The sequence below is a fragment of the Periplaneta americana genome, chromosome 16 (assembly GCF_040183065.1).
Source record: "Periplaneta americana isolate PAMFEO1 chromosome 16, P.americana_PAMFEO1_priV1, whole genome shotgun sequence".
Classification (NCBI taxonomy): Eukaryota; Metazoa; Arthropoda; class Insecta; order Blattodea; family Blattidae; genus Periplaneta; species Periplaneta americana.
The window spans coordinates 19,910,686-19,935,613 of NC_091132.1; the positions used below are offsets into that span (position 1 = coordinate 19,910,686).

Consider the following 24,928-nt stretch of genomic DNA (forward strand, 5'->3'; position numbering starts at 1 on the left):
GTGGTGGATCCATCAGGTAGAACTTCACAGGTTATGAGATGATCTTCAGTCATTTCTTCTTCTTTGTTGCATAGAGGGCAATTTGGATTTACCGAAGTCCTACATTAACAGTAGTAAATGTCGTAATAAAGTTGTTGTTGTTATCTAATGCCGGGCTTTGGCAACGAAGCCATTAGCGTTCTTGCTCTCCAATATTTCTCTGTGGTGGATCCATCAGGTAGAACTTCACAGGTTTGTAGATGAACTTCAGTCATTTCTTCTTCTTTGTTGCATAGAGGGCAATTTGGATTTGTGTAAATTCCTATATGTAGTAATAAAGTAATTAAGCCATAAGTGCAAAACAGCTAAAGTCCGATATAGTTGTTGTTTCTTAGAAACTAAAGAATATAGAAAAAACAGGTTTAGTTGGAAAACAACGAACATGGCGACATGGTTTCAGTGGTGATATTATATGATCATCTTTGGTTCCAGCCTGCAAACCATCACGAAAAATAGCAAGGAACCTACCCTCGAAATCCAGCAAGCTAGCCATCCACGGAGCCACCAGAGCGCATTACTTCAGGCAAGTGAGCACAGAGGCTACCCATCAGCGCAGCCACCTTAGAATCCATCACAGAAACACGCAACGTCTGAACCGGGCTTTACTCTGTGATACTTCATTGGATAAAGGGATTATCATACCCTCACAAAGACATATGAGTCCATACAATTATAGTCTACCGTCTTAATTATCACACTGTCACACTACCAGCATAAGCAGAGGACAGAAAGCATTTTGAACAATTTACAATTATAATAATATGATGCTATTTATATTATCATAAACTTCCTTCTGGGCAGAACACTTCTATTTCACGTATTTCGAATGAATAGAATCAATTATTTCGTAGAGACTGGTAATATGTTGCAAGAACTTTCCATGCTTTTGGTGCCATGAAACCGTCAGGTGGTAACTGCCCAGATCGGGCTAAACCTAAAAAGAAAGGAAATATAAATTTATACACAAACTGAATCGCTGAAATATGATCACTTTCTAATACAGTTAAACTCCATTTAGACGATTTTAAGACTGGAGAAAGCTGGGTTTGCAGCAAAAGACCTGTCCTTGGACAGAACACTATGAATGAATGAATGAATGAATGTATGAATGATTGAATGAATGAATGAATGAATGACTGAATGAATGAATGAATATACTATTTTATGGGGGCCTGAAGAAAAAATAACGTATAAGTGAGAAAAATGTATAACTGAAATGACATTTAATAACAGCCGAAATAGCATTTGAAGACTATATGGAGAGAACAAGTTAAGTCAATCTAGTTCCCCTCTGAGACTTTCGTAGCTTCTTCAGATTGGTGCCACCTGTATATAAATCACGCTACTACATCCTGCTGCATCCTCTGTCGATTGAATCTATTGAAAAAAGATAGATGAAGTTGAAGTTAATGAAGGCAAAATGAATCTGAGGTCCTACGCCGAAAGTTACCCAGTAATTCGTGGAAATTCGAAGTTGACCATGATTGTCTCCAACAATCTTATGTCCTTTAATGATGCCGTTACTGATTTAGAAACAGTGAAACATTTTGTAACACATAATATAATTGAGAGAAATTTAGAACTTTACAGTTAAGCTGTCTTTGAGTCTATAATTCAGTGAAGTTAAGTATTGAGAAGAAGCTGACTTTGTGACACACACAATCATTTTCCACGCAATATTGTAAGATAATATTGATACATACCTCTCATCTTTGTTCCGGAAATGAATTCAAAATCTTGCTTTCTCTGTGGGTCGAAGAATGCCATTTGACTTTTAGTTTTGTCATAAGCGGCAACTCTAAATGGAATGATCTCGAGGGTGTGCAAGCCAGGGGCCATGCTGAGCACCCTGGCTCCATGAGTGGCGTCATATAGATCACAGTTCAAGCTCTTGTCAGGATGTGGCAGGCCTGCAGGATCTCTGCCAACAATATAGAAGTTGGCTCCTGCAGACATCCTCGCCTTTGCATGCCATTGTACCTAAAACATTAATAGATATTGTAATGCTTCATGGTGATACATTTCAAATAATCAGAGATGTCCAAGTTTCCAAGATTCAAGAACATGAAGAAATACAAGCACTGTATCATAAATTTGACATTCTGTGCTTTAGTTTAGATGAGACAAGTTTTAAATTAATGTAGCAAGTATTCTTTATTCTTTCATAACAGGTAACACATGAATGGTATGAAAAACTGCGAAGGAAAAGTATGCTGATCAATAAAGATAAGAGTAAAGTTATGTGGATGGCTAACGAGGATAACGCAGTAAAAAGATGTATTTATTATGTGTGAAAGGTAAACTATAGAGAAAGTACAAAATTCTGAATATCTGAGAATTATAAAATATAAGACTGAGAAAATAGATCAAGAGGTACCGAACAATATGAAGAACTGTGAATTTTCCTTATTAAAACACATCACACAACACAAATAATACACTAATTCTAGGTTAGAATATTCACTGAAAATTAAAGTTCGTGCGAACTTCCTAATGTGGCAAAACTGACGACCCAGACTGTAGCAATGTGGCAGATTTAAACATTTTTTTTTTGTTTTGTTTTGTTTTTTTTTTTTTTTGTTTTTTTTTTTGGCCCAGCCAATAGTGCCGTGTTTTGGTCCTGTCGGTTACGAGGGATTTTACTGTACCTTGAAAGTCTATAAGACTGAACATATTAAATACTTTTACCTTAATTTCATGTATCAATGTAATCAAAGTCATTGTATTTAATATGTTCAATCTCATAGACTTTCAAAGTAATTATTCAATATTATACATCTTACGTGTCTTGATTGTTATTATTTTTATTATTATTATTATTATTATTATTATTATTATTATTATTATTATTATTATTATTATTATTATTGTTATTTTATTTTTTTAGTTCCATTAGACTTATTTTAATTGTTTCGAATTAGATTACATTGAAGTAGATTGTATTAGATTACATTAGAATGATTTGAAATGGATTAGATTACATTAGATTCGATTGCCATAGATTCAATTAGCTTATAATATAGAACATTGCATATAATAAAACTACATTATATTCCAGTTCACTAATAATATTATATTATATATATTTTTTTGTTATGATGCTGCATAGCATATATTTATACATAACCTACAAATTATTATTATGATCAAATGGGGATTATTCCTGTGTTCGTCCATGGTCTGGAATTTAGGTTAAGTTTAGATTTAAGATCTCTCCTGGCACCACATTATCATAATCATCCTATCACATCATTGGGGTAATGTAACTCCGCCTTCCAGGCGCCCCAACCTCAGAAGTGGGTTACAATTAAGCCACGGCCAGGAGAGAAGACCAGAAATGTCGAAAAGACAACCTGGTGGCATTGGATAAAAAAAAACATCTTATTAACGTTCATAAAGATTTATTTTCTAATACAACCTGATGATGCCTGAAAGGGCGAAAGTACTCGTTCTTAACACTTAATGTATTTTAAGTTATTTACATGCAAAAGTGATTAAATATAGATTGTGAGTCAAAGAAGGATTTTACATAATAAATAAAAGAGTTAAGGTACATTTGAATCTGATGCACTTCTGTAACATTTTTTTTAACATAGTAGCCATGGTATTACAATTGGGTACAAGAGAAATATGTATTTGTTAATGCCTCGTTAATGAATTTTTTGTTTCTATTACAATTCGTAATTACAATAATTATGTACAATTCATAATGCACAGCAAGAATTTTCATCTCTATCATCCAAGAAGTTTAAGAGCATGTCTACCCAAAATACTTCCTGATCCTTACAATATAGCTGATCTTCCCACTAACTCACCTCAGTAGGTCCAGCATACTGCATAGGTGATGGGAAAATGGCGAGAAGAGTGTTCTGTGGGTCGAGAATACCTTCTTCTAACACAGCTTGGTGTTGCTGCATCCTTACTGGGAGAGGAACATCATCATCTTTGGTCCATCCTCCTAAAGGATGCAAGAGGAGGACTGGTTTCTTAAAGCCTTTTTCTTCCAACAGACGTCGTTGGGTATCCTATATATAGAGAAAAGGAGCAAATTATTGGTTACTTAATTAACTAGTTGTTAACGTCATTTAGATCTGCTTCAACTCTTCTCGTCTAGCGATGGAAAAATTTCACTTCTGGTGCGGCAGTACTTGTAAATGTGAAAAATTACATTTATGCTCGACCAATGCAAAATGTAGTAATTATACACCTGGTAGTAGCCCTTTAATGCACCTCATTAAAGTACACCTATTCATTATAATTCAGTTGTTCAGCCAATGAGAAATCACCATTGTACCATTATAAAACCGCAAGTATCGATTATTTCCGGATATGCAATCGAAAGACAATTAGCGAAAAGTCATGGAGGCTGGAAATCCAATACTGTCGCAGAAGGTTATGTTCTGTTACTATAATAATTAGCGTTAATTGTAAATAATATTCAAATAAATTCAATTTGTCATCTCATTTTTCAATTCTAAATCAATTTCCAGGTTATATCAAGCCTAATGTTCATGTTATTCTCTAGATTATATCAAGGTCAATGACATTTGTGCCTCGGAAAAAATCAATACTTTTGCGTCTGCGCACATCTCACAATTCAGGTCAGTTCCGCTCCTCACTTACATAACCATAACATGAATACTTATGAATAATTTCAAGTTAGAAATATGGTCGATCATAAAAAGTCGTACGAAACTTGCGAGTTTCATAAACAAACATACTCGCGTCTTAATTACTACCATTATAGGCTCGTTGCATAATGTACTATTATAGGGTGGGAGCACTTTTAAAGTGTGAGAATGGTGATCATTATCACTGACTACTTTCTCATTTAATACAAATAAATATTTGGGAATATTTGATAAAATCACAATGACCTGTGACGAAATTTTTCTCATCAAATAATGTGAGTAAGAATTTGAGCAATAAAATTATTATAATGTAAGATTCCTTACTGGGGGCATGATAGTATCATGGTTATGGCATTGCACTGCAAGCTGAAAGGTTCGATTCCCAATGAGTTCCTGGATTTTCACTTTTGATCTTCCAACTCCATTATGACCCTAGAGTTTACTCAGCCTCTAACAAGTGGAGTACCAGGGGCATTTAATTGGGGGTAAAGACGGGAAGTACATCCCTACTGCTATTAATATCGAATGTCTGTAAAGGTGTGAGTTTTAAACTCCCGCTATTTTGTGGACATCCATGCCTGTAATAGGAATAACTTTACTTTATTAAGATTCCTATGTACATCCTTAGACACAAAAAATTATCACTCTCCTGTAACGTGATTTTGTCTACGTTCACTTTGGGCAATGGCTGGTTCACACGACTAGGGAAAGTATGTTTATTTTGCACCTAATTTAGTCCTTGAATATATCTTCGTTATAGATTATTCATAACACTTGACCTATAAAGAGACAGAAAAAGCAATAAACAAAAAAACATAGGAAAAACAGAGCGGAGTCGTTCATAAGAAATTACTTCATGTGTAAACCTAACTTATCAAGCAAAATCTTCCAAAGGAGACTTAGCATATGGCAGCTGGTCTTTATTTTTGTCTAAGACTTTACTTGTATGTGACATGTAATGTTTTATCAATGTACTAATTAATAAGATATAATTTACTTAAATATTATATATATATATATATATATATATATATATATATATATATATATATATTTTTTTAAAGTCTTCAGTATTATTTTGTGTAATGTATTCAATAAAAATATGCATTAAAATAATTTTCATGAAAGGATAATGTTAATTTTAATGTTGCTTTTTAACCAATAATATTCTTCTTTATAAATCCTGTTAAAAATTAACTTAAGTTAAAATTTAAAAAATTAAATTAAAATTAAAAAAAACTGAATTAAAATTTAAAAAAAATTAAATTAAATTAAATTAAAAAGGTAAAGGTATCCCCGTCACATGCCATGAAGGCACTTGGGGGGGCATGGAGGTAGAGCCCCCATGCCTTCCATGACCTCGGCACTAGAGTGAGGTGGTGTAATTAAATTAAATTAAAATAAAAAAAATGAATTAAATTAAAATTTAAAAAACTAAATTAATTTAAAATAAAATAAATTAAAATTAAAAATGAAATTTAAAATAAAATATAAATTTAAAAAAATTACATTTAAAATTAGATTTGAAATAAAAAAATAACAATAAAAATTCAAAATAAAATAAAATATAAAATGAAATGAAATAAAATAAAATAAAATAAAATAAAATAAAATAAAATAAAATAAGAGTGAAATCTAATACAGAAACAATGCCATAATACAAAATTTAAGGTCTCTGTTACTGTTTAAGTACATCGAGAACCTATATAATTAATATGTATTGTAACTTTACTGTTAGGCACAAATATCTGAATGAATCTCCACCTCTTCCTGAAAGAAAACCTACATAAGCTACTATATATCATTTCCAGCTTAATTTGTATCTCAAAAGAAGTTAACTACGAATTTTTTGGTTAGAAATATAGATCGTCCTTGGCCGGATTTAATCCATGATAGTCAGGTCCAGGAGCAACAACATTAACTGAAGACGACTCAGGAACTACTTTTATGCCAGTATCTTCATACTGCTAAATAATAATTCCAAGTACCTGCATCAAAAGAGCGTGGCCGTTGTGAATGGGGTTCCTCAACTGGAAAGCAAATACTGCATCAGCACCCATTTCCTTAAATCTAGCTCGCAGCTCATTTGGGGTCAGTCTGTAATTATCGAGTCCATCACCCCACCTGATGCGCTCCAGAACCTCCAGGTCACCGCCTACTAGCCAATCCCCACTTTCATAGATCATCTGGAAAAGAGTGGGACAATTCAGCATCACATCACAATGAAAATAATCACAGACGTTGAAATGATACCAAACAAGTTTTTATTTTTTTAATTATTGCACCATGCTAAAAGGATCAGACAACGCACTGTGTGTTAAAACGAAGTTTTAATAGTAACAAACAACACAATATTAATTACACATGTTTATTCATTGTACAGTATATGTTTATTATCAATATTGATTTTCCAGTGTTGTAAGGATAAAATATCACAGTTGATAGATAATCCTCGTTTATTACTGTGCTAGTTGCCCCCCCCCCCTCCCCCCAGAAAGTGAAGTGAATGCAATTGAACCCATCGTTTTTATTTTGCATACATTTTCGACACGTTGACCATCTTCACTTTCTGATCTAAATTTTCTAATGCTTCTCTCTTTGCTTTTATGCTTCCATAATTCTTATATTTGAAACATTTTATTCTGTGACATTTATTTCACTATTTACAATTATTTTTCAGAATAAAGGAATTGAACATTCAGAAAGAAAGCAAAGTGCTGTTGGTAATCTTCTAACATTCTCCATAAAACTTGTTGAACAACATCTATCTACAATTGGCAGTTATTACTTGTTCAATAACGTTAATCAGTAATAATAATAATAATAATAATAATAATAATAATAATAATAATAATAATAATAATAATAATAATAATAAAAATCACTGATTGGTTCAAAATATTTTATCATCCACCAAAATACAGAATCAATTACTTTTCATCACTAACCCTTCAATTAACAAAGTATCCTATAGGATACAACAGGTTAATAGGCTACATGCTATAATTTTAATAGAACAATAGAAAAAAAATAGGTATGAAAATTAAAATTTCACAATACTATAATATTGTACAACATATACAATATGGACATTGCGATAGTTGTTTTCTTTACAGTCCGAAACAGTTTAATAAACTAGTATGAGAAATGAAGTTTTGCCAATTTAATGGTTAATCTACGTCTATTTTGCTTTCTTTGAGACTATCTCAGTAGAATTTCATTGCATACTGTGATTAAAGTTACTTACTTTAACATAAGGATGATCTTTGTGACTGGTACCGAACTGCCTGCAGACTCTTTCTTCTTTACGATGTGCGTAGAACTCAGGTTTGCGCATTATAGCCACATGATGGCCGTTGTACGTTAGAGTAAATGACGACAATCCTGATAACCGCTCTTTGTCTTCTGTTGCAACTGGCAGCACTATCGGAATAGACTGATTAACTCCAGATCCGTCTAGAAGACAATTGAAATGCTGTGTCTGTGAAGGAATTAAAACATACGATTAGGCTTGGTAAAAATGTTTCAAACTAATGTAACATTTAAGAAATAAGTATGAACTACAGAGCTGAACCCAATCAGGAAGCAAGCTCCCTAGGATTTTTTGCCCAACTTATTTATGAATTTAGAAAAATATTAACTTCCCCTATAGATGTCAAAAAACATATTGCTACAGTAACAAGAAGTGTTAAATTATGTTACGCAGGGGTTGTAAGGTGCATATCTGCCATAAGCAATTGGGATTATTTAAAAATGAAATAACATCGTATTTTTCGTTATTTCTAACAGCTACTGTTGGGACAAAATAATCAATTTTAGTTAGAATTTAACAATTAACAACAGAACTATTAAATATTTTTTTGGACTGTAAGGGGAGGGGGGGGAAGTGAGACACTAAAAGCGCTATAAATGGTGATCTGTTGAACCTGTCGATTCTTAAACCAGAATGTATCAATATGACCTAAGAAAGACCCCGAGACAAAATTTCCTGTAAAGAGACAAAATGAAAGTTATGAAATTTACAAATGCACTGAGTTTCCCCACCTTCTCTATAGTGTCTAAGAACTTCAAACATCGCAGCAACATGTGTACAGAAGTAATAGAGACATTTTGAGCAACTGCTGCGAAAGTCAGGTAAAATTATCTTCATTTTCGTAGTGCTATAAGATTTATAGTCACAAGCTGGTAGACTATAGTTTGATTACTGGTAAGTGATTATTCTATGAGATCTTTCATATATATTTTTTAGCTTTCTACAATAATTTTTATACTGGCTCCATATTCTAACACTGCAGAATTTAATTTTACATTAAAAAATATTGCATATTTAAACAGTCTTGTATTTCATTTCAATAATATAAACTATAAACTGCATTTTATCCACAACCTGCAGTAAAGCAGTTGCCTAATATAATAATATATGTTGTTGTTTTCTAATGCCAGGCATTTGACAATAAAGTCATTTGACCTCTTGCACTCCAATATTTTTCAAATATATTGTCATGGTTAGCCACTGACACACAGATTTTGAGGTGTTCTGAATCCATTTCTTGATTTGAGTTGCACAATGGACTGTTAGGAGACTGATATATTCCAATTCTATGCAGATGCTTGGCCAAACAGTCATGGCCAGAGTCTTCTTAGCTGATGTTATACCACCAGCATTCCATTGTAAGATGTTTAGTTGATTCTGTACCATTAAAGTAGTCCCCGCCCGAAGATCCGATTGGGGGACTATTTTACCTCCGGATAATTTTACCTTAATGGTACTCATTTCATATTGGAGTGGTTAAATGGCAAGTTGTAGCCGATTTAAGTGAACACCATATTTTAATGTTTTGGTGGCTACTTCATTCACACACAACCCCCAGAATGTCTGGAGGACCACACCTGCTGTTGGTCGACGGGTCCATTGGACCTAGCTGGGAGATCTTGTTGATCACCAGCTTTCCCTCCTTAAGCCACTGGAGAACGATTTTAGTGCCATAGCAGGTCAGCACTAGGAACAGAAAAGTAGGAAGGGTAGGAAGGAAAGTGAAATGAACCCCTAGGCCTCAAATGCTCTAATGCCGTCGGGATCAAAGAAAGTAAGAGTTCAGTCAGAGGACTGGATAAGAAAGGGTAAAGAGAGAATTAGGTATTAAATAGAGGAAAATTATACCAAATTCGGTCATTAACTCATCAAGCTGACCATAATAATATATATTACCTGCAAAAATTGATCTTCTCTCATGAATCCTTGGAGTGGTGTCGCCCAACCTTCAGCAAGAACTTGCACCCACTGAAGATCAACTGTTGTAATTTCCAAAGAGGGCAAATGTTGAGCTTCTTCTTTTGCAGCTTTCACTCGGTTCTCTGGCACGAAAAGTTCTTCTACTAAATCAGATGAACGTAGTGTAGTAGGAATGATTCCCTGTAAAATACAAAATTATTGTCATGTGTAAAAAATATGAAGTCAATTACAGAAGAGCAAGCATATTCTTTCAACTTTTAAACGTCAACATAATTTAACATTTATGACTTGTTAATACTTTCTGAACAGCTCTAAGTTCAAATACACAAGATCTCTGCTCTTTCCTGATGTCTGGCAATCCTTTTTACTCTGCATGAAGCCCTGTTCTTTGTCTCCTACTTCTATTCGAGGATTATATTTAATATTACGCACTGTTACTCTCACTATCTCATGAAACACTCACAGTTTTGAAATGTTATTCAAGAAGCAGAGAGACAAAATGAAGCATCAACATTTTAATTAACTCGCAAATTACTTAAGGAGACACTTCACTAAAAATGACAACTTTTCCCTAATAATAATTTTTTTTTCAACCAAATTTTGAGAACATGTTTACTATGTAGCGGACTAATGAACTGCAAATTTCAAACCCAAGTTCTTAGTAAAAAAATCTCAATTTTTAAGCTTCCTTTTTCTGGTTTCATTCACAAGACATAGAGAAATATTTATATGCACTCATTGTATGAAATATCTCATTTATTCACTTTGAAATTTTTTTTAATCTTATTTTTTCTATAATTTATGAAAAAATATTAATAAAATAAACTAGCAAACATTTCTTACAAAATAATGCACAGAAACATGCAGCTATCTCATACATACTTTCAGTAAAACTTTCATCCAGACTGATTAATATTTGGCATAAAAAAACTTGGTGTTGAATCAAGAAAAATGAACTTACGGAAAAAAAGATTTGAAGGTAAAATTAATAGCTATTTATGTAACACACACCTATTAAAATTCTCCTAGGCTATATTCATCTATAGTTTGACAACTTCAAGTGAAACCCTGTAAAACACGCCAACTTCTGGAATCTCTCTCTTTCTTTCTTCTTTCTCCCTCGCTCCTCGTCATTCAGTCACCAATCACCACGTAAATATCTGAGAGGGTGTGTGTGGGAATCGCGACCATAGAAGAACCACTCTGCAGTATTACCACAATAACGGATTCTTCATTTTTGCTTCGACTGTCGGCTAGGAAGGTTCCATTATGCTAGCATTGCAGGCAACTAGTCAACCTTTTAATGCTTTTGTTAGCAGGTTTGACAAACTGTGAGTGGACCTGCAAGTACATAGTGCATACTGCTCTCTCCCTTCCCCCCGTGCTTTCTCACTTGCTCCTCCCCAAGACAGCCAGCGCTCACGTAGTAACTCGGTCAGGGTTTCAGTTCGATTTGTCAATCTACAGTAACTTCAGGGAATCAACTTTAAAACAAAAAGTTACTAGATTTGTAATCAGAAATTTGTAAAAAAGAATTCATGTTGAATCTTTCGTACACTACTTTTAATACTTGAATATAAATAATTGATTAAATGGCGATCTTACTCGTGTTAATTATGTAAGCATGCGCGGCTTACAGCTGTTTTGGTGCTGCTTGACACCAGACAGAAGGCTCTGAGGATGGTGTCAAGTAGCACCGAAACAGCTGTAAGCCGCACATGCTTACATAATTAAAACAAGTAAGATCGCCATTTAATCAATTATTTAAAAAAGAATTATTTGATGAAAAAATAATTTTCACAGCTCTTTAAATATCACTCTGCCTTACAGCCTTAATTAAAAACAAATTTTAAACATATTTGTAATCATAACTGAACTAAGTCCATTTGAGATATGAAAATATATATTCTACTACTACTACTTATTGGCTTTTAAGGAACCCGGAGGTTCATTGCCACCCTCACATAAGCCCACCATTGATTCCTATCCTGAGCAAGATTAATCCAGTCTCTACCATCATATCCTACCTCCCTCAAATCCATTTTAATATTAAATTTCCCATCTACGTCTCGGCCTCCCCAAAGGTCTTTTTCCTGCCGGCCTCCCAACTAACACTCTATATACATTTCTGGATTCGCCCATACGTGCTACATGCCCTGCCCATCTCAAGCGTCTGGATTTAATGTTCCTAATTATGTCAGGTGAAGAATACAATGCGTGCAGCTCTGCGTTGTGTAACTTTCTCCATTCTCCTGTAACTTCATCCCTCTTAGCCCCAAATATTTTCCTAAGAACCTTATTCTCAAACACCCTTAATCTCTGTTCCTCTCTCAAAGTGAGAGTTCAAGCTTCACAACCATATAGAACAAAATATATATTCTAAAGGAGTGAAATAGCCAATAAAATGTTTTGGAAAATTTTCATGATTTTCAGTGGAGTCTCCGCTTAAGATATCAACATATCAATGTAATCTGTTTCATTTACTCAATAAAACAGCAGTGTTTGTATTGTAAAGCGCGTTCTTTCCTCTATATTCACGATACTCACATGTTCCTCCAGAAGCTCCACGACCTGCATTGTGCTCTCTTCCACAGTGCACTCCACAGTCTTCACCACGAGGTCTGGAGTCTCTGGCTTCTCATAAGCCTGATCCACACCAGTGAAACCTCAATAGAAACAAGAGACAAAACTATTCACTGTTATGCTACGACAATGGAATTATTTCTATAACAAAATTTCAGCTCTGATAATTTTTGTAGCGAAGTGATGTAAACATCGCTTATCTGAACTTAAACTGTTTGTGACTTGTGTGTCCAGGGAAGTATTATCCAAATGCGTTTTATTACAGAAAGACATGTTGCATGTTTCTGGCGTGCAGGGAGAATCTTCAACACATGCAGCCTGCTTGACTGACTGACTAGTTGACAACCCCAGCTTTAAATACTATGTCGTTCTTAAGCTAATGTAAAAAATTAATGTTACCTTTGATAGATCCCTGCCTTGCTTTCTTATAGAGTCCCTTTACGTCTCGCTGCTCACAAACATTCAGTGGCGTATCTACAAAGACCTCAAAGAATGGAAGGTCACTGTCCTTGTGGATTTTCCTGGCCATCTCTCTGTCCTGTCAACATAATTAATTGTTTTAGAATTGTCAAGAACATTCATAAATCAGAAACTAAATTTAAAAAAAAATTAATATATTTATTTTTTGTAGTGTAGGTTTTCACAGCTGGAGTCTATAGATCTAGATTCATTTTCCGGGCTGAGAGGCTGTGGTCTGTTGGTTGGTTTTCTACCAGACGTTTTGTCTGCAACTGCGGCAGACATCTTCAGTGGAGTGGTATCCGAGGTCGCAAAACTCTTCTCGGCGTACCTGAGACAACTGATGACCTCAGATACCACTCCGCTGAAGATGTCTGTCGCAGTTGCAGACGAAACGTCTGGTAGGAAACCAACCAACAGACCACGGCCTGAGCCTGGAAAATGAATCTAGATCTATTTATTTTTTATTTTATTGGGTTATTTTACGACGCTGTATCAACATCTCAGGTTCTTTAGTGTCTGAATGAAATGACAGTGATGATGCCAGTGAAATGAGTCTGGGGTCTAGCACCGAAAGTTACCCTGCAAATTCAGAATTATTACATTAATGACTAAGAATGTTTTATCAACTGTTACGCCTCATCTGGTGTGTGCATTAACAATGTAAAGCAGTCGACTACTATAATCCAGTAGCAACAGTAATGTTTGTATTTATTTACACTGCAAGTGGGCAAACACCCGGTGGCAATCGTAATTTAATTACACACAATAATTACAATTAATAATAGTTAAAATAATCTAATTAATAAGTGAACCTTATTTTCCATTACAACCTACATATACAGAGTGAATACTAAATCCCGTCTTTGAAAACTGGAATGTGAGGCAATACCTAGAAGTCAAATGGGGTAATAGTTACTTTTGATCCACAGTGTGTAGTAACTGGAGTTAAATGTCAAGGACACAACAATATGATGTGTGCGACATGTATCTCACCCTGAAATGGTCGGATTTCTTGGTTTCAGCATAAGAACTGCGAAGAAAATAACTGTAACTGGTTTGTTTGCAAGTACAGTACTGTGTGTTCTCTGTGCAATGTCAAAGTTCAAACTGATGTTACAATATGTATCTCAAAATTTTCTCGGGCTTCCAGCCAGGTCATGAGTTGGTGATCCAGCGATGTTTCGAGGATGTTCATCTTCCTCATCTTCAGGGTTAAATGATATCTAAGGGTACCCAGCTCCTTAATTTATAGTGCCAGAGGGAGGAGTCAGCCGAGGAGCTGTGCGCTGATTGGCTCTTATTAGTGCGGACCGCGGCGTGAAAGCGGCCGACGTGTCGTCTTGCTTTATGCTAACTCCTCCCTCTGGCACTATAAATTAAGGAGCTGGGTACCCTTAGATATCATTTAACTCTGAAGATGAGGAAGATGAACATCCTCGAAACGTCGCTGGATCACCAACTCGTCCACACCTGTGGAGTAACAGTCAACACGTCTGGCCGCGAAACCAGGTGGCCCGGGTTCGAATCCCGGTCGGGGCAAGTTATCTGGTTGAGGTTTTTTCCGGGGGTTTTCCCTCAACCCAATACGAGCAAATGCTGGGTAACTTTCGGTGCTGGACCCCGGACTCATTTCACCTTCACCATTATCACCTTCATATCATTCAGACACTAAATAACCTAGATGTTGATACAGCGTCGTAAAATAACCCAATAAAATAAAAAAAAATCGCCAACTCATGACCTGGCTGGAAGCCCGAGAAAATTTTGAGTTATCAAGTCGCCAGGAAAGCTTCAGTAATATGTATCTGTTTCACATTGTGAAATAAGGTAAACAAGTGATGTTTACATTGCATACGTCAAGCATGCACCAGTTTTCAAAGCATGCATTGAACTCTGTTTGCTGTATCAGATTCTAAATAATTCCATACCTATTTACCTAGTTCCTCACTTCACACTTTTAGCATCCCACCACAACCATGATACACGTTCACAGCATAACCTTGTTCTATCAATACCATATCATCAAACATCTCTCTACTCTGCTCTCTTCACAATACGCACAGCCTGTTCCTGAAATTCCTTGGAGTCTAAAACCTTTTAAGTACACTCTACTTAGAAATGTTTTTATTGAACAGAACTAGACTCTTGCGGAAGTTTCTAAATAATCTGAAATGACCAAGTTATTATTTGTTTTTCCTCTCTTTTCCTTCCCCCCCTTTTATTATCTTGATATTTTACTTAAGGGGACACTCAACTTAAAAATTGAAGAAAAAGTGTCATAGAAATGAAAAATTAAATTTCTACACTAATTTACGTGACAGAACTAAATCAATAAGCAGAATTCTTCCCCTAGTCATTGAGAAGTCACAGTCAAATGCACAAAGCCAAAAAATAAAAAAATGATAATTAAAAGTGATATTTCAATTAATGATTGATTAAAAATTGAAATATTTTTTATTTTGAAAAGTATTGGATCTAATGAGCTGAGATTTTGCATGTTACTTTCCATGTGTATATTAAACTTTTTCTCCAAATTTGAAAAAGATTGGTCAAATAGGAAAAAAGTTCCAAAATATAGTTGAGTGTCCCCTTAATCGTTTGTATCTGTATGCTATATAGTACGTTTTTGCTATTCAACTTTTTATGTCTTGTAACCCACATGTATTCTCCTATTAGTATATTAACTGTATATTATTATATCTCAGGTGAATTAATCGTCGAATTTATCTCGAACAATTTATGTCTCATAAATTGTATATATTCCCTTATGTAACTGATTCTGATTATATGTAATTTTCTACTTTATTTTATATTCTCCTTATATTAGGTAACTGATCTTGACTATTTGTAATTTTCTACTATATTTTATGTAATGTCTAAGGCATCTTCTTTTGTGTTGTTTTGTATTCTATCACATAATTTTGTATTTCATGCATATTATTGAAACCTGGTTGAGAGGAAGAGAAGGCCTTATGGCCTTAACTCTGCCAGACAAAATAAAGCTACTACTACTAAATCCTAACAAACCTGTGTTGCACGATGCTTGGAAATTTTCTGGGTAGACAGCCTCAAAAGACTCTTAAGAGCTTCGTCACTGGTACCAATATATTAAAATACACTCCAAATAACTCCAGATTAGTTACCTCTGACCTTTCTGGTCTCTATTAGACCAATGGTATGAATTCCTCTATTTTTAGTACTGTAGAAGTATTTTTATTATTCTTCTGCTAGGACGATAAACGGGATGGCAATAATAGTTAAATTTTGGTGTTGGCAAGAAACAACCAGTACATTTTGTTTAAAGCTCTCTCATTCGGGGTCAGGGTTCTTTAATATGCCATAAATTTGTGATATGGGATTCCCCACCTTACTTTCCTTCGAAACAAAACCATGCAAAGATTTTATTGATCTAACAGTGACTTACTCATTGAGGATAGCAGTAATTCTATACGAAATTGTAGCTCTTGCTCAGAGAAGCCAATAAAAGCGCTGCTGTGAACTCATAAACCACACCTCCTCATTGAAAGCCATAAATGAGAACTTTTATAACCTTCTTAATTAGTTCCTGTATTTTGTAGTTAAATACCGTACTAGGAATGACACAAGAATTAATTTTAAAATTGTTAATTAACCTCCAGGTTCAAGTCAAATTACTGAAATGTTGCACAAGAGTTCTTCATGAAATTTTATCAACTAACATACATGAAAAAATCTGGCAGTATGCCAAGATAGAGTGCATCTGTCTAAACCATCCTTCGTGTGACCTTGTCCTACTTCCGGTATCCTATTGGACTTGGTTGGATAAGTAATTGCAGACCTGAATCATTAAATTAACAAACAAAAAACTACTGAACCTTAGGAATCTATCATAAAATAAACCTGTTTAAATTTATATTTGTTGTTATATATTAAGATCTATTAATTCTGATTTTATAATAAAGTAATTTTGAAGCAATTTGTGTGTCCAAATAGTCTCCACCCTCTTTCCAAACACACGCATACACACGTCCTACATATAAATATATCATTTATATCTCTAAAAAAATTTGGAAATCTCTTGACATCTTTTACTTTCTCATTACATAAAGTAGTCAGTAGATTGTACTATTAGTATTAGTATTTATTTTCCATTTTGAATCTTGCGTACACTACTTTAAAGACATGAATATAATTAATTGATTAATTGTTGAGAATTTGATCAGGGTGTGTTTTAGTGTGTTTGTATATTCCGTATTGTTTTAGTGTCTTGAGTTTTTGGTTCTTGGGACATGGAAATCCTACACACACAACCCAAGAACCAAAAACTTAACACACTAGAACAATACGAAATATACAAACACATTAAAACACACCCCGATCAATTTCAGTATACACACACTATTTGACTCCACTCTTCAACACCTTTCAACAATCAAATACATCCACATAACAGGCAGAGAAGTTCGAGATGATGCCATGATCTAGTATGCTCTGAAGATGGTGCGTGAAGCACTGAAACAGCTGTAAGCCGCACAAATCTTACATAATTAACACGAGTAAGTCCACTAGTTAATTAATTAATTAGTATTTATTTATTTAACCTGGTAGAGATAAGGCCGTCAGGCCTTCTCTGCTCCTCTACCAGGGGATTACAACTATAATATGAACAATAAAGTTACAATGGATAAAAGATGGATAAAACAATATGATGGTTTATCCACTTCTTCTCATTTTATTTGTTAGTTATAATGATAAACATAGTAAACATTACATTACAGTAAACTATTAAGACAGTCTATGATGTGCTGTGTTGTCCAATTGTGCAATTAGAAATTCTTTGGACGAAATTTTGTTAGTAACATTTTTGTCTCCACTTTCATCCCACACGATATAGCTCCTGTGTGCGAATTTTGGGACACTCTGTGTATGGATGACATAAACTGCAATGTTAACGATCTTGGCAAAAGAACAAAGTAAGAAGAATCTGTACATTAGGTTTGAAAATCTAACCTGCAATGCAATAATAATATGGGTATTACAATTCAGAAAACTGAACTTCTACATTTCACATTGTCGCAGTTTAATGTATATCGGTATAATATACTATTTGTAGGAAAGTTTAACATTGTAAATGTGCAATAATTAATCATATACAAAGCTACAGTATAATAAAGAATGCATCAATATCGTGAATAAACAAAGAACTTGATTACCTCTGCGAATGGGGAAACAAAACTGCATAATGAGACCACACCACTGTCTGCAAAGAGTTTGGCAACTTCAGCCACTCTTCTGATGTTTTCTTCTCTGTCTTCCTTTGAGAATCCCAGATTCTTGTTGAGCCCCGTTCTGATATTGTCTCCATCAAGACCATATGCAGGAATACCACGGGATACCAAGAAAGCCTCCAATTCAAATGCAATGGATGTTTTTCCAGCACCCGACAAACCTACAATAAGAAATCAATTAGTATATAAAATATTCGATCACATTAAAGAATAGTAATATGCGTTACAAGAGCGGTATGTTGAAGTTTTCATGTTCGAGGAAGAGTTTGAAAAAGCGAAACGTAGTTGAGCTTTTTTAATTTCCGAGAATTGAAAGAAAACCTACCGCACGTGTATCGTACATTATTTTGTGCGAAGATCGTTTATTACATACCTGAAAGAGGAATTTCTAATTAGTTGCAATGAAATCTCCATCTTGGTTTCTGTTTAATGACGGCAAATATGCAAAACAAAAATATCTATCTTCAACATTGTTGATTTAAAATGTTTTCTGTGTTTACTATACTCCAGCAGGCCGTGATATATGTCTGTCTTTGTTTTCCCCCAGTCTATGATGAGTCTGGAATCTTGTTGATTTTTTTCACGGCTTCTTTAATGTTACTTGCATCACGAATGCAGTAACTTTAGTGGAGTTGTAGAGTTTACTTAATTTTTGAAAATATTTAAAAACAATAATTAACAGTGAAATTTAGGTGAAATTGCAGTGGTAAGTTTCCAATTTATAATTATTGCTATACCGAACGTTTCTAAAAATAATATGTTAAAAGCCTAAAGCAGTAAAATCAATATGTCACTTAAGCAGTAAGAAGAAATTGTTATGTGTGTTAGGCTGGGAATACTGAATGTGGAATTTTAGACTTTCCGCAGATTGGTTTTGTGTGGAAACCAAGCAAATACGCACGATCTCGCACAAAGTATGATACCATATGAAAATCCAAGATTTATGTATTAAATATTTCAAGCTGTAAGAATCTTTACATTCAGAACAGGGTAAAGAATCTTAAGAAAACGTAAATACGTTCATGCTGTTTGCAAAAAAGAACAAATTAGAAATTATTGCCCTAAGGATAAAGCTGCAATACTTAACCTAAGTACCTCTAGACTAGTTTAGAAATTGTTTCATAATATTGTAGTGATTGCCCGATCTGAAGACGAATCACAAGAAGCTATTTTTAAACTCAGTAAAGTAGCAAAAAAGGTTCAATTTGAAAATTGTAAATTATGTTCATATTTTGTACACTTAATTCCCTTCCTTTATGTATTTTTTGAATATGTTTCAACATGATCAGAAGAATGGATTCAAATTTAAAAATAAGAATGCATATTTTCAAAATCTATCTCCTCTTACAAAAAAAATTAAATTTTATGCACGGCTTTTTTACATCATCTCTGATATGGTTAGAAAACAACTAAGTATCCAGAATTTTAAATTTACATGTATATATAGAAAGAAAATATAAATAAATAAATAAATAAATAAATATATATATATATCGATGATGCAGCCTCGTATGTAAAAAAAATGAATGAAATGAGATTTCACTTTATCCCTATAAAAAAAGTATTTTCAAATTTTCAGCAAACAGATCTTATGTCCAGGCATGGATACAAACTTTACAAGGAGATATTTCAATACCCTCTTATGTCAGATATTTGTTCGTTATCAAGATATTAAAATGTTAAAATTGAAAATTCTGATATAGTATGGAGATTGCTGTTTAACATCATCCATATGCAACTTCAAATTTTAAACTTTTGTGTCTACTAAATATGTTTTTGTTTTCAATTTCGAAAGTATTTAGTTTATACAATAATAAATAATATTTTGTTTTGTTAATCATAGTAGGTATATAAAACATGCAGTAAAAATTTAATATTCCTAGCATAAAAATGGTAAGAGCCTTTACACTTTGAACATGACGAAATGTGTTTAAAAAAGTGTCAGAAAAAACTGTAATGTTTGCATGGAATTAAAATTCAAGAACGTAGCCATTTCAATATGTAATTCTTATGCTTTCAAGTACTTCAGAGCATTGAAGCTTGCTCAACACATAAATAAGAGATCGCAGATTCATTTGGGCGGAGGGGGAAGGCAATTTTTTAAAAATTGGAAATTATAAAATTTCACACATCTCCTCCCTCCTTTAAGTCTTCATAAACTTGCGTACTTGAACTAGAAGTGAATTATTTGAAGAGGAATACGCTTTGACATGCTTCAAAAAAAGAAAAATATATGATAAACTTCAAGGTTCCTCATTGCCTTCTTAGAAATTATCTCTACGTTTCACTACATACATATAATTAGAGTACTATGAAATCTATAGATAATGCGTCTCAAGGCTAGCTAGCTTTCCAGTTTATCTGCTTTTCAAAGTACACTTTTACATACATAAATTCATACTTAGTCACACTTAAGTCGGTAACTTTGCTGAATCATTCACAATTATTTCCTTAAGAATGTATTTTACAGACCTGTAAACCACATACATAAATTCATACTTAGTCACACTTAAGTCGGTAATTCTGCTGAATCATTCACAATTATTTCCTTAAGAATGTATTTTACAGACCTGTAAACCAGACTGTACAGCCTCGGAAGCCCCTCAAGTTACCCAGAATCTGACCTCTCTTATCTCGAGACACATGGTGTTTCTGCTCCGTCACGTTGGTTGCAACTTGCAGAGCCTGTGTTAAAAGCACAAAATGTTAGCATAGTCATGCTAAAACTAGTTCACTTCATTTCAATAGAAATTGATATGATATGAAAAAAATACCAAGTAACAAAATTGTACTACCTCTTAACGCCCTGAACTTCAGCAATTTTTCGTGGTATGAGTTAACCTTTCTTGCCATTTGATAAGAAATATATGATTCTAAATTTATATCCATGAGTGAGTGAAGGATTTTATGGGCAATATCGAAAGGAAATCAAAACGACGAGGTGCAAATTGGACTATTTTCATTGCTGGTAATAAAAGAGGAAATCACAAAGTAAATTAAGATTTATCTTACGAAAATGAAAGAGATGTTCATAGAAATTACAAAATGTCCACAAATCTTATGGATCACTGTATAACACTGAATTTAATTCAAAAAAATATTATACAGGGTGATTCACAAGGAGTTACCAGCACTTATGGAACATATTTCCGAAGTCATTTTGAGTAAAAAAGTCAATAAATTAATGTTTTTAATGGGTTTAAACCATAAACTTTGTTGACTACTTAATGTCTCCTCATTTTGCAACTTCATAGGTTTTTCATCGCAACTTTTAACTTTTATTTATATTTTCTACCAAAGATTACACCTTTCAGTTAATATTGATCACTAGTGATGACCGATGAAGCAGGAAATCAAAACGTGGGTCAGTCAAGCAAATTAGCTGTTTGTAACGACCCCAGTGAGTAGGAACCTCTTCTCACCAAATTCCTTTGATCACTTTAATTTACATTTCAAGAAAAAATATAATTTCACTTTCAGATATGAAATTATCGATCACAAAACTTAAAATGAAAATAAATGAGTGACAAAATTTAGAATGTCCTTTCAAGGGTGCATTTAATATAAAATTTGCACTAATTGCAAAATCATCGTATATATTTACTTAAGCTGTTATAATAAAAGGTGTTTTAAAATACAATGTACTTACCACAGTTTCAGATATTTATGTAACTTATAACATGCGGTAAATATCTACTTCAAATATCTACAAATTAAACTTCTACAGTACTTCATTAATAATAAAATTAATCAAATTACTGCAAATTGTGAGAAAATTCATGCCCACTCTACACATCATTCTGCAAACTATGAAATTTACTCTGGTGAATGTACTACATCACAAAAAAAAAAAAAAAAAAAAAAAAAAAAAAAAAAAAAAAACTTTTCAGTGATTAAATAAATACACACAGTCTTCAAGGTCACGTATGTATTAGTATAATAATAAAATTGACTGATGAAAGTGATATATTATATTATATTTTGCTTTCCATATTTTTCATATTTACATAAGTCACTTAAGTCCTCTGACATAAAATGCATATGAGAAACTGGCTGTAAAGTTCAAGTATTACTACAGCTTGCCGACAATAGGTACAGATATGCAGGATAATCTTCTGCGTCCACATTAAAACATAGACTAATTGAAGGATTCAGAACCATAGTGGGCCAAGTGCCATTTACTAAAACAGTAGAAAACAAGGGTTAAAATGAAGTTATTACCATAATTCAATGGAAACATATAGCAAGTAATATAAAGTATACATATTAAAACTAAATTATATGTCAATTTCATTAAACTATGGTATTTATTTAACTTTAACCCTTGCTTTCTCCGTTTTTAATAAATGGCGTTTGGCCCACAATGGCTCTGAATCCTTTAATTGAGGAAGTGGCGAACAAAACCAATTCAGTCACGTAAATAAGAATTTTCAGACGAGACAAAAAACTGTTATCTTTAATATACCTTTGAAAACACAAATCAAAATTGTGTTATTTGTTTTTTAAACACATTTAAATATTGGACTAAATCTTTTTTGATCAACATAAGGTAGACATAACCGTTTTTGAATGACTACTGATACTTCTTTCGTTTTTACAATTTCTTTTTCCTAGGATTTAATTCCTTTTCTTGAGCTTTCGTTGGCTTCACTAACACTCACAACACTGTCTTCAATATCATTCGTTTCAGAATGGATAAAATAATATACAACGTTCAAAACAAGATGTAAGATGGCCAGAACACAATGCGCAAAGCGTGATTGGGATCACAGTTGCTATGATTACGGCTCCATGATGGTTGATCGTGACTTGTTCTTTCCTGATTGACCATATTTAGTGGACTAAATTCTTTTTTAACAATCTTGTAATCTTTACAATAGAAACTTAACGGGATAACATTTCTTTTCGTTAATTTTAATGTGAACACATTGTAGAAAATATCAACCTAACGAAAAAAGTATCCTTAACTCAATTTCTTCTCGTTTTTTTCTTTTTCTTTTCTTTTTCTTTTTTTTTTTTTTTTTTTTTTTTGTGACTGAACTCGTTTTGTACGCCACCTCCTCAAATGAAACTTCGTCACCTGTTAAGTAAACATGAACTTTTTTTCTCACTTTAACATCTATACAACATAGAAATTATGTCTTAGTGTAGCACATAAAACGGAGCTATTACAATTCTGGATTACGACATAAATTTTAGATATCATATAATTGCTGTCACTCAAAAGAATGTGGTTCTAACAGACGATAGAAAATTTCCATACTTCAATAATTTCTTTGTCTAGCGCTTACATGTGTGTTTAAACACGTTAGACCTGTCAGCAGAATAATACAGGTACTGTAAAATGGAGGTGTGAACATTTAACTTTAATTGAAGAAAAATTATGTTTCTCTGTGCGAAATTTCTGTGCGGTTTCTGTCTCAGTATTGCTATATTGTATTACTGTGTTTTTAAACACAAACTAGTGGCGTATTTTGAATGCATTTTTGCAGTAGGTATGTACAATGCCGAAATTAAAAACCTTCAAGCCAGCACTTTCCTGCAATGGGTAGAGTTTTCCTCCTATACAACTGGCGATGGCATTATAATACTTCGTTTTTGCAACGGACTATCATTTTATGTGCAGCATATTTCACATTGTGTTCTTTTTTGTATTTTTATTCTTTCACAGACTTCGCCACTCAATCCCCCCATCGATTTAATTAGTATGGAGATGTATCTTTAGTGTATTTCTAATAATGAAGTCAGAATCCAAACTTTCATAAATTCATTTTTGAACCTTTTTTATTCATACATTTATATTTTAATGTTTTCTCCCCGCTCTTTTAAACTCCTTTTTAGGCTCGTGAAACATATTTATTTAGTGTCTTCCAATCTAATTATTTCAAATTTATTTTTCGCATTTCTGCGTCTCTGTTCCCGATATGAAACACTACATCCAACTAAAAAAACTGATTACACATATTAAACAAAAATCTCTGTTATTTACGTATATATTTTTGCAGTTACCAATTTATTGGACATGTACAATATTATTCGCCACCACATTTTCTACGCGTTTTCATAAAAAAACTTACATTTGTCAATAATATAGTCATTTTTATGGACAATTTCACATTATACAGGGTGATTCACGAGCATTTACCGTCACTTATGGAGCTTATTTCCGAAGACATTCTGAGTAAAAAATGTCATATAAACATTTGTCCTAATCTCAATATTTTCAGAGTTACACTAATTTGAAGTTGTTAGTAAAATACTTTTTCTCTTTAGTTTTAACGGTAAAATAATATTACAAGAACTATTCAGAAGTGTCATTTCTTTATTTAGCTAGTGTTCTGAAGCTAAAAATGTGTTATTAATTGCTTTGTACAGATTTTGTTTTTCAATTTTTAACTAAAAATTTGCACCATTCTTACGCACTTATCACAAAAATTGTTACAAATCATACAACTTCAGGAACTTGATTCTTTACAGTTTAATTATGCATCATAATGTAGTCTTGAAGAATTTACAAGGGTGACGTGATTTGTAACAATTGCTGAGATAAATCGTAAGAAAACTGTAATTTTGTAGTTAAAAATGGAGAAAAAAAAAAATCTGTACGAAGCAACTATGGATTTCACAACACATTTTTAGCTTCAAAATACTACCTAATTGAAGAAATGATACTCTTGAATAGTTAAATTTGTATCTGTAATATTTTTTTGCCC

General features: G+C 33.3%; 1 protein-coding gene across 3 annotated transcripts in view; it reads right to left on the bottom strand.

Moving 5' to 3' along the window:
• Nucleotides 1–722: 722 nt before the first annotated feature.
• Nucleotides 723–24,928, bottom strand: part of Papss (PAPS synthetase) — a 96,387-nt gene continuing 72,181 nt past the window's right edge. For all 3 annotated transcript variants that reach the window (XM_069813048.1, XM_069813046.1, XM_069813047.1), the window contains 10 exons: nt 20,786–20,900; nt 18,141–18,376; nt 12,886–13,024; nt 12,451–12,569; nt 9,880–10,083; nt 7,918–8,151; nt 6,659–6,856; nt 3,855–4,064; nt 1,743–2,019; nt 723–973 (listed from right to left, as the gene is read on the bottom strand). In XM_069813048.1, the coding sequence (XP_069669149.1) occupies nt 876–973; nt 1,743–2,019; nt 3,855–4,064; nt 6,659–6,856; nt 7,918–8,151; nt 9,880–10,083; nt 12,451–12,569; nt 12,886–13,024; nt 18,141–18,376; nt 20,786–20,900 (1,830 nt within the window). In that variant the 3' untranslated portion in view covers nt 723–875. The remainder of the gene's footprint in view (nt 974–1,742; nt 2,020–3,854; nt 4,065–6,658; nt 6,857–7,917; nt 8,152–9,879; nt 10,084–12,450; nt 12,570–12,885; nt 13,025–18,140; nt 18,377–20,785; nt 20,901–24,928) is intronic.